General features: G+C 53.6%; 1 protein-coding gene across 1 annotated transcript in view; it reads right to left on the bottom strand.

Annotated features, from left to right (window-relative positions):
- Window positions 1-12,604, bottom strand: part of TELO2 (telomere maintenance 2) — a 43,459-nt gene that overhangs the window by 10,422 nt on the left and 20,433 nt on the right. Inside the window, exons 8-13 of the mRNA XM_061991928.1 lie at window positions 4,638-4,774; window positions 3,581-3,669; window positions 2,555-2,665; window positions 1,954-2,039; window positions 1,590-1,684; window positions 533-649 (exon numbers count right to left, since the gene is read on the bottom strand). Coding sequence (XP_061847912.1) covers window positions 533-649; window positions 1,590-1,684; window positions 1,954-2,039; window positions 2,555-2,665; window positions 3,581-3,669; window positions 4,638-4,774 — 635 coding nt within the window. The remainder of the gene's footprint in view (window positions 1-532; window positions 650-1,589; window positions 1,685-1,953; window positions 2,040-2,554; window positions 2,666-3,580; window positions 3,670-4,637; window positions 4,775-12,604) is intronic.

The raw sequence follows: 12,604 nt of genomic DNA on the forward strand, positions 1-12,604 counted from the left end.
GTGGGATCTGCTTCTGCAGGAGGGTTGGACTAGATGATCTCTCTTCCAACCCCCACCATTCTGTGACTCTAAGGGCAGGTTCAGAGGGGCTTTGAGGAACCTCATTTAGTGAAAGATGTCCCTGACCAGAGCGGGGAGGGCTGGAAGCTGATGATACTTTAAGGGTCCCTTCCAACTCAAACCATTCCACAACTCTATGATCACAATCACCAGTCAAGTCTTCTTCTAGAGAAGCTCTTTGTGCCTCAGCTTCCTCCTATGTGAAAGAATCTCCCCTTCAGTGCAACAAGTCCCTGTTGAATTACTCAGCCTCCAAACAGCTCCTCCAGTCCCTTGCAGCTCTGAGTTCACTCACCCACTGTGGATTCCTCAGTGCACAGCCCACCATCCCTGTGGAAATGCTGTGGGACCTGACCCAGCTGCCCTACCACAATCTCACAGCTGCCTCTATCAAGCTGGTAAGAAACTTCAGCTCCTTCAGTGTTACCCCTGTGCCTCAGCTGGTAAAAGGGCAGCAGTGAGAGGGACTCACAGGTATTGGGTCTGTGGTCAAAACAGCCACTTGAGCTCTCTGTCGGAGCTCCACAAATCCTTCAACAAAGGTCTTCTCCTCCAGGTGCAGAAGGATTTTTGCCAGCTCCACACTAACCTGCTCAAGACAGGAAAGAAGGAATCAAATCCCCAGTTTCCTCACAGGATTTACACACCATTTCTAATGTTTAACAGAGACAATGAGGGGCTGGAATACAGGCAGCATGTGTGTTAGGAGGGAGAGAATGCACATTAAGCTCAATGCCATCAGGACAAGCTTCTCCCAACGCTGAGCAGATCCCTGTGCTGAGCTCTCTGTCCAACTTCACTTTGGCTGTTTGAACAAGTGGTGGCATGATGATAGAGGAGGGCTGTGGCTAGAACTGATGGGTTCAAAGGTGCAGCACCACATCCAAAGCCCATCCTGCTCAGCAGCCTGCCTGCACCCCTGCCCTTGGCAGGGGCCTGTATCTCTGCCAGCTTGGAGCGCTCACTCATCACACCAGGGACCCTGTGCCAGGTTCCTCTCACCTGAGCTGTTCATCTTGACCAAGACAATCCAACTGCTCCCTCCAGAAGGCATTAATGCTTATACAAGCACCTAGGGAAAGTCCATTTGATTTCAAGCCCCTTTTTGCTGGGGAACAATGAAATTCCATTTCAATGCAGAGCTGGTTCAATCCAAAAGGAAACCCAACTGCTCTGTGGAACCTGTGGCTGCTCTGTAAACTGAAGTGCTGATGTTTTCTGCCACCAGCACAAAGCATGAGGCTTCCTCTGCCTCCTCATGTTACTGGCAAGCTCTGCTTACAATTCACCTCATCCTCAGTGCTGCAGCTGCTGAATGCCACACTGCTGCCAGCACCTTCCCCTGCTGCTTTGTTCCCTTGTGCTCCGTGGATCAACCTCCTAAGCAAGAATTCCTTTACACCCCCAACTTCCCAAGTTAAAACCTTTAAATCCAGGCCCACACCAGCCTGGCCTGCTGCTGTGTTGGTGTGTTTAGTCTCCTCATGAGGGCAACCAGCCCACTGGTAATTTAGCTCATAGCACTTCACCTCTCTGGTTGCTGCCGGATTCTTTCGGACCAAGCTCTCAAGAGCCTTGACTGTAGCTTCCCATTTGTCCACATCCTCCTCAGATCCTGTCAGGACTGAAGGGAATCAAAAGATAAACAGAAGCTGTTACCAGAATGGTTCTGCTGGAGAATATCCCCCCCCAGCTCTCCTCTGTTAATGGTTTGCCTTGTTGCAGGTATATACCACTGACCCAGCACACGTTAGGAACTGAAATCACTCAGAAATGGCACTTAACACCCCAGCTCAGACTGCTGAAATCCTACAGCTTCTTCAGGCTAGCTCAGGGAAAGAATAAATCACACAGACACTCCCCAAAACAAAGGCACAGCCCAAAACCTCTCACCTTCAATACAGTCTCGGATGTACACAGGAGCCTTGGCCTTCAGTTCTTTATCACCTGACATGTCATAGGGGATGAGGTCATCATCACTGCAAAGGAAATAAAGGCAGGGGTCAGTCTGTGGGCTGTAGATGTCCTTCCTTTCTCCAGCTCTGCCACCCTCACTCTTGCATCAGCCAGCAGTGCTGGGGAAGCCCCTCCTGGAAAGGCTCCTTGGGAAGCTCCAGGAATGACTCCAAAGCTCAGTGAAAAGAGAGGTCTGAGACCAGCTCTGGAACTGGGTCTCCTGGTCAAGTGCAGGAAGGAGGCAGGTGCCTGAGGGATTTCTTTAGGCTGAAGTGACAGAGAAAGGCAGGCCCACTACTGAAATGGGTACATCTAGTCACAAGGCCAGGAAACATCTGAGACAAGTGGAATAAGTGCAGTGGTTGTACACAGTGCAGGCTGTACTCAAATCACTGACCAACATACCTGAGTGCTGCACACCCCTCAGCTCAACAAGCTCAGGAAGCACAGCATTTACCAAGTGATGCAGCTACTGATAGCTCCCTTCTCCCCACATCTGCTCTCATCTCCCATTTCCTACCAGTGTCTTGCCCCATACCTGTCAAGCTCAGCATCTGACTCCTCAGCTGGCATCACAGAGGCTGCTGAGTGGGACTTCTCGTTGCTTTCCAACACCAATGGCTGTGCAGCATCTGCTTTCTCACTCTTGCTGCAAGGAGCAGAGAATATTGAAGCAAATAAAGTATCAGTCCTTACTGAGAAGCAAGAAGCTACTGACACCATCAGCCCTTGCTGACAGCTCTCTCTGCTGCAGTCTCCCACTTAGCTTGGCCAACACAAGGAGCAAAACCTTGGGGAGGAGAAGAGGTGAGGGGAGGAGCAGAACAGCAATGGATAACAAAGGCCAGGGCAGCTGCTCTGCTGTGCTGCCCTGCACTAACCCAGCATGGGAGGGAAAGATCCATCTGTGATCTCTGGCTGAAAAGGAAGCTGGGAATGAAACTGAACAAATGGGGAACAAAACATCTTCAGCCTTTGCTAGTGGAGTGAATACAATAATGGAGACTTTTTGTCTCCATCTCTGCAGCTATCTCTGTGGCAGGTCCTCTCTGCTTCTCAGATACTATCTATGCCAATTATGACCCTAAAATGGGAACAATGAATCTTCTGGGCTTCCCTGGAGTACTGCACAGCCTCATTTGCTAATAACATGAAGTGCTTCACTCATCTGCTGATAAAATGAAGTGCTCCTGAGAGCCTCAGCAAAGAACCAGTTTGTAAACTGAGAGACAGGGTAGATTTTCCTCAGGGATGGATGGGCTGGGGGCAGATGGCCCAAATGCCACCATGGCAAGAGAAAGGCCCATTTGGTTCTACCCAAGGGGCATGTCAGGCCCTGCAGCATGGCTTCACCACCTGCAGCTAGCAAACAAGCAAGGCTAATACATCCATACTCCCACCTGAATGATGAGTTTAACAAGACTACACTGTACTATAAGGTGCCTTATAACCCTTAAATCATGTAAGACATGTTGAATGCTGTAGAGAGTTCCAGTGTGAAACTCAGAAAAGGCACAGAGAAGGGCAAAAGATGGCCTGGAGGTGAATTGCAGCAGTGTCTTACCCATCCTCTGGAAGGCTGGAGACAACACAGAGTGCTGGAGTCTGCACCAGAAGGGACTTCAATTCTCTTACTTCATCATCTTCTTCATACTGGACATGCAGGAATAACAGTTACTGCACTGTATTGGACTGCAAAGCCCAGCATTCAACCTTTGACCCTTCTGCTGTGTGATAAAGATTGAACCCTGAGCAGCCAAACCTCCCCCAATCCCATTTCCATCACTGTGCTGCCAGCAGTAAGGTCCTTCTGCTCTACAGCCACCTGTGTCCCTACATTTAGCAGTGACAGCTGATCAGACCTTGCCTGAACGTTCCTGCAGGCTTTACAACATCTCCAGGCTGGCAAGGTGATGTGAGGGACTGCAGGCTTCCAGGAATTCCTCTGACTAACACATAATTCCAACAAACTCTCTGTGTCAGTCTTGGAAAGCTGAACTCAGCATCACAGGGACTGAACACTCCTCACTGCTTTGGGTTTGAATAACCCTCTGTCAGTCCTTTGTTATCAACAGTTCACCCTCAACTCTGCCATCAGGTCACACTCTGAAGTCACTCTCACCTGGCTATTTGCTATGCATTTCTTTTGTCTGTCAATAGACATCCTACTTGAAGGAGCTGCTGCCTCAGTGGTTGTTAGATCTTGCTACAATGCCCTGGATCATCTGGTTTGAAGCTTTTGCTTCACAGAATTACAGCATCCCAAGGGCTGGAGGGGAGCTGCAAAGCTCAGCCAGTGCAACCCCCCTGCCAGAGCAGCAGCACCTAGAGCAGGGCACACAGGGACTCATCCAGCTGGGTTGGGATGTCTCCAGAGAAGGAGCCTCCACAGCCCATCTGGGCAGCCCCTGCCAGTGCTCCCTCACCTCAACAGGGAATAACTTTGTCCTGGTGTTGCTTTGGAACCTCTTCTGTTGCAGCTTGTTGCCCCTTGTCCCGTCATTGTCCATCCCTGAGCACAGCCTGGCTCCAGCCTCCTCACACCCACCCCTGATGGATCTGCAAACACCCATTTCCTCTCAGTCCTGTACACCAGACATATATTCCATAACAATCTTCACCTGAAACTTGAGGACAGGCCCATCAGTGTTTACTCTGGAACTAATGCTCTCTGCCACAACCATGCCCAGGCGCCGCACGTGGGGCAGGCTGCTGTCCAGGTGGCACTTCACACCCTCTAGCATGCTGCTGAGCAGCTCTGAAAGAAAAGATCAGGGCCATGAACCAAAACACCCATCTTAATGCTGGTGTTACCTCAGAGGGCATCTTTAGTCACCCAGCGTGGTGGGCTGGAAGACAGGAAGGGCCCATGCAGCGTGACCCCTCTTTCTGCAGTGGCAGCGTTGCCCATCCACACTGGTACCAAACCCCACACAGCCTCCTGAGGCACACAGGCAACACAGCATGACAGTATACTCTGCACCTGCACTAGTTCAGTTCTCACTGCAACAAAAAAGGATGGTAAACCAACCTTTAGCTTGTTTCTTTTGTAGGCAGTTAAGTGCAAAGGCATGTTTTGGGGAAGGTACAGACTCTGACCAGAAGTTCCCCTCAGCCACCCAGAGAAGCTGAGGCAGGCAGGGAACACCAGTACTTCTCAGCCCACAGACAACAAGGGTGCCAGCCTAGCCAGGCACTGCTGGCAGATTAACCTCCTGCAACTCAGAAAAGCTTGTTTTTTCTTCAACAGCTGTCATATAAAACCCAGATAACTCTGTTAGTAAACAACAGGTTACTATTCCACCTAAAGGATTAACTATACACTGAAACAGATGGATGGGTCTTGTAAGTCAATCTTCTGCTCTCCCAAAAGCCACACAGGGAGAGAGAGAGAGAGCAGTAACTCTACATGTTGGATAGAAAATCCTTCTATTGCAACAGGAACAGCAATTTCAGAGCAGGACCCCCCTGTGCTGTGGACACACACCCCATGTGCTGTGGGGACACACACACCCCATGTGCTGTGGGGACACACACACCCATGTGCTATGGACACACACCCCATGTGCTGTGGGGACACACACCCCATGTGCTATGGACACACACAACCCCATGTGCTGTGGGGACACACACAACCCCATGTGCTGTGGGGACACACACAACCCATGTGCTATGAACACACACCCCATGTGCTATGGACACACACAACCCCATGTGCTGTGGGGACACACACACCCATGTGCTATGGACACACACCCCATGTGCTATGGACACACACACCCCATGTGCTGGGGACACACACAACCCATGTGCTGTGGGGACACACACACCCCATGTGCTATGGACACACACACCCCATGTGCTATGGACACACAACCCATGTGCTGTGGGAACACACACCCCATGTGCTATGGACACACACAACCCATGTGCTATGAACACACACCCCATGTGCTATGGACACACACAACCCCATGTGCTGTGGGGACACACACACCCATGTGCTATGGACACACACCCCATGTGCTATGGACACACACACCCCATGTGCTGGGGACACACACAACCCATGTGCTGTGGGGACACACACACCCCATGTGCTATGGACACACACCCCATGTGCTATGGACACACACAACCCCATGTGCTGTGGGGACACACACCCCATGTGCTGGGGACACACACACCCCATGTGCTGGGGACACACACAACCCATGTGCTGTGGGGACACACACACCCCATGTGCTATGGACACACACACCCCATGTGCTATGGACACACAACCCATGTGCTGTGGGAACACACACACCATGTGCTATGGACACACACACCCCATGTGCTATGGACACACAACCCATGTGCTGTGGGAACACACACCCCATGTGCTATGGACACACAACCCATGTGCTGGGGACACACACCCCATGTGCTATGGACACACACCCCATGTGCTGGGGACACACACCCCATGTGCTGTGGGGACACACCCCATGTGCTGTGGGGACACACACCCCATGTGCTATGGACACACCCCCCATGTGCTATGGACACACACCCCCCATGTGCTATGGACACACACCCCATGTGCTATGGACACACCCCCCATGTGCTATGGACACACACCCCATGTGCTATGGACACACAACCCATGTGCTGTGGACACACAACCCCATGTGCTGTGGGGACACACACAACCCATGTGCTATGAACACACACCCCATGTGCTATGGACACACACAACCCCATGTGCTGTGGGGACACACACACCCATGTGCTATGGACACACACCCCATGTGCTATGGACACACACAACCCCATGTGCTGTGGGGACACACACCCCATGTGCTATGGACACACAACCCATGTGCTATGGACACACACAACCCATGTGCTGTGGACACACACACCCCATGTGCTGTGGGGACACACACACCCCATGTGCTATGGACACACACACCCCATGTGCTGTGGGGACACACACACCCCATGTGCTATGGACACACACCCCATGTGCTGTGGGGACACACCCCATGTGCTATGGACACACACCCCATGTGCTATGGACACACACACCCCATGTGCTATGGACACACACAACCCATGTGCTGTGGGGACACACACACCCCATGTGCTATGGACACACACACCCCATGTGCTGTGGGGACACACCCCATGTGCTATGGACACACACACCCCATGTGCTATGGACACACACACCCCATGTGCTATGGACACACAACCCATGTGCTGTGGGAACACACACCCCATGTGCTATGGACACACACCCCATGTGCTGGGGACACACACCCCATGTGCTATGGACACACACACCCCATGTGCTATGGACACACACACCCCATGTGCTATGGACACACAACCCATGTGCTGTGGGAACACACACCCCATGTGCTATGGACACACACCCCATGTGCTGGGGACACACACCCCATGTGCTATGGACACACACCCCATGTGCTATGGACACACACACCCCATGTGCTATGGACACACACACCCCATGTGCTGTGGGGACACACACACCCCATGTGCTATGGACACACAACCCATGTGCTGTGGGAACACACACCCCATGTGCTATGGACACACACCCCATGTGCTATGGACACACACACCCCATGTGCTATGGACACACACACCCCATGTGCTATGGACACACACACCCCATGTGCTGTGGGGACACACACACCCCATGTGCTATGGACACACACCCCATGTGCTATGGACACACACACCCCATGTGCTATGGACACACACACCCCATGTGCTATGGACACACAACCCATGTGCTGTGGGAACACACACCCCATGTGCTATGGACACACAACCCATGTGCTGGGGACACACAACCCATGTGCTATGGACACACACCCCATGTGCTATGGACACACAACCCATGTGCTGTGGGAACACACACCCCATGTGCTATGGACACACACACCCCATGTGCTATGGACACACACACCCCATGTGCTGTGGGGACACACACCCCATGTGCTATGGACACACACCCCATGTGCTGTGGACACACACACCCCATGTGCTATGGACACACAACCCATGTGCTGTGGGGACACACACCCCATGTGCTATGGACACACAACCCATGTGCTGTGGGAACACACACCCCATGTGCTGTGGGAACACACACCCCATGTGCTATGGACACACACACCCCATGTGCTGGGGACACACAACCCATGTGCTATGGACACACAACCCATGTGCTATGGACACACAACCCATGTGCTATGGACACACACACCCCATGTGCTATGGACACACAACCCATGTGCTGTGGGAACACACACCCCATGTGCTATGGACACACAACCCATGTGCTGGGGACACACACCCCATGTGCTATGGACACACAACCCATGTGCTGGGGACACACACCCCATGTGCTATGGACACACACACCCCATGTGCTGGGGACACACACCCCATGTGCTGTGGGGACACACACCCCATGTGCTGTGGGGACACACCCCATGTGCTATGGACACACCCCCCATGTGCTATGGACACACAACCCATGTGCTGTGGGGACACACACAACCCATGTGCTATGGACACACAACCCATGTGCTGTGGGGACACACCCCATGTGCTATGGACACACACACCCCGTGTGCTATGGACACACACACCCCGTGTGCTATGGACACACAACCCATGTGCTGTGGGGACACACACAACCCATGTCCTATGGACACACACCCCATGTGCTGTGGGGACACACACACCCCATGTGCTGTGGGGACACACACACCCATGTGCTATGGACACACACCCCATGTGCTATGGACACACACAACCCCATGTGCTGTGGGGACACACACACCCCATGTGCTATGGACACACACACCCCATGTGCTATGGACACACAACCCATGTGCTGTGGGGACACACACAACCCATGTGCTATGGACACACACCCCATGTGCTGTGGGGACACACACAACCCATGTGCTATGGACACACACCCCATGTGCTGTGGGGACACACACACCCATGTGCTATGGACACACACCCCATGTGCTGTGGGGACACACACACCCCATGTGCTATGGACACACACACCCCATGTGCTGTGGGGACACACACACCCCATGTGCTATGGACACACACACCCATGTGCTATGGACACACACACCCCATGTGCTGTGGACACACACACCCCATGTGCTATGGACACACACACCCCATGTGCTATGGACACACACACCCCATGTGCTATGAACACACACACCCCATGTGCTGTGGGGACACACACACCCCATGTGCTATGGACACACACACCCCATGTGCTATGAACACACACAACCCATGTGCTGTGGGGACACACACACCCCATGTGCTATGGACACACACACCCCATGTGCTGTGGGGACACACACACCCCATGTGCTATGGACACACACACCCCATGTGCTGTGGGGACACACACACCCCATGTGCTATGGACACACACACCCCATGTGCTGTGGGGACACACACACCCCATGTGCTATGGACACACACACCCCATGTGCTGTGGGGACACACACACCCCATGTGCTATGGACACACACACCCCATGTGCTATGGACACACAACCCATGTGCTGTGGGAACACACACCCCATGTGCTATGGACACACAACCCATGTGCTGGGGACACACACCCCATGTGCTATGGACACACACCCCATGTGCTGGGGACACACACCCCATGTGCTGTGGGGACACACACCCCATGTGCTGTGGGGACACACCCCATGTGCTATGGACACACCCCCCATGTGCTATGGACACACAACCCATGTGCTGTGGGGACACACACAACCCATGTGCTATGGACACACACCCCATGTGCTATGGACACACACCCCATGTGCTGTGGGGACACACCCCATGTGCTATGGACACACAACCCATGTGCTGTGGGGACACACACAACCCATGTGCTGTGGGGACACACACACCCATGTGCTATGGACACACACCCCATGTGCTGTGGGGACACACACACCCCATGTGCTATGGACACACACACCCCATGTGCTATGGACACACACACCCCATGTGCTATGGACACACACCCCATGTGCTATGGACACACACAACCCCATGTGCTGTGGGGACACACACACCCCATGTGCTATGGACACACACACCCCATGTGCTATGGACACACAACCCATGTGCTGTGGGGACACACACAACCCATGTGCTATGGACACACACACCCCATGTGCTGTGGGGACACACACACCCCATGTGCTATGGACACACACCCCATGTGCTATGGACACACACACCCCATGTGCTATGGACACACAACCCATGTGCTATGGACACACACACCCCATGTGCTATGGACACACCCCCCATGTGCTATGGACACACAACCCATGTGCTATGGACACACACACCCCATGTGCTATGGACACACACCCCATGTGCTATGGACACACAACCCATGTGCTGTGGGGACACACACACCCCATGTGCTGTGGGGACACACACCCCATGTGCTATGGACACACAACCCATGTGCTGTGGGGACACACACCCCATGTGCTGTGGGGACACACACCCCATGTGCTGTGGGGACACACACAACCCATGTGCTGTGGGGACACACACACCCCATGTGCTGTGGGGACACACACACCCATGTGCTATGGACACACACCCCATGTGCTATGGACACACACAACCCCATGTGCTGTGGGGACACACACAACCCATGTGCTGTGGGGACACACACACCCCATGTGCTATGGACACACACACCCCATGTGCTATGGACACACAACCCATGTGCTGTGGGAACACACACCCCATGTGCTATGGACACACACCCCATGTGCTATGGACACACACCCCATGTGCTATGGACACACACCCCATGTGCTATGGACACACACAACCCATGTGCTATGGACACACACACCCCATGTGCTATGGACACACACACCCCATGTGCTATGGACACACACACCCCATGTGCTATGGACACACACCCCATGTGCTATGGACACACAACCCATGTGCTGTGGGAACACACACCCCATGTGCTATGGACACACAACCCATGTGCTGGGGACACACAACCCATGTGCTATGGACACACACCCCATGTGCTATGGACACACAACCCATGTGCTGTGGGAACACACACCCCATGTGCTATGGACACACACACCCCATGTGCTATGGACACACCCCCCATGTGCTGTGGGAACACACACCCCATGTGCTATGGACACACACACCCCATGTGCTATGGACACACACACCCCATGTGCTATGGACACACAACCCATGTGCTGGGGACACACAACCCATGTGCTATGGACACACAACCCATGTGCTATGGACACACACACCCCATGTGCTATGGACACACAACCCATGTGCTGTGGGAACACACACCCCATGTGCTATGGACACACAACCCATGTGCTGGGGACACACACCCCATGTGCTATGGACACACAACCCATGTGCTGGGGACACACACCCCATGTGCTATGGACACACACCCCATGTGCTATGGACACACACACCCCATGTGCTGGGGACACACACCCCATGTGCTGTGGGGACACACCCCATGTGCTGTGGGGACACACCCCATGTGCTATGGACACACCCCCCATGTGCTATGGACACACAACCCATGTGCTGTGGGGACACACACAACCCATGTGCTATGGACACACACCCCATGTGCTGTGGGGACACACCCCATGTGCTGTGGGGACACACCCCATGTGCTATGGACACACACACCCCGTGTGCTATGGACACACAACCCATGTGCTGTGGGGACACACACAACCCATGTGCTATGGACACACACCCCATGTGCTGTGGGGACACACACACCCCATGTGCTGTGGGGACACACACACCCATGTGCTATGGACACACACCCCATGTGCTATGGACACACACAACCCCATGTGCTGTGGGGACACACACACCCCATGTGCTATGGACACACACACCCCATGTGCTATGGACACACAACCCATGTGCTGTGGGGACACACACAACCCATGTGCTATGGACACACACCCCATGTGCTGTGGGGACACACACAACCCATGTGCTATGGACACACACCCCATGTGCTGTGGGGACACACACAACCCATGTGCTATGGACACACACCCCATGTGCTGTGGGGACACACACACCCCATGTGCTATGGACACACACACCCCATGTGCTGTGGGGACACACACACCCCATGTGCTATGGACACACACACCCCATGTGCTATGGACACACACACCCCATGTGCTATGAACACACACACCCCATGTGCTGTGGGGACACACACACCCCATGTGCTATGGACACACACACCCCATGTGCTGTGGGGACACACACACCCCATGTGCTATGGACACACACACCCCATGTGCTATGAACACACACAACCCATGTGCTGTGGGGACACACACACCCCATGTGCTATGGACACACACACCCCATGTGCTGTGGGGACACACACACCCCATGTGCTATGGACACACACACCCCATGTGCTATGGACACACACACCCCAT

This window comes from Colius striatus, chromosome 3, assembly GCF_028858725.1.
Source record: "Colius striatus isolate bColStr4 chromosome 3, bColStr4.1.hap1, whole genome shotgun sequence".
In the NCBI taxonomy this organism is placed as follows: Eukaryota; Metazoa; Chordata; class Aves; order Coliiformes; family Coliidae; genus Colius; species Colius striatus.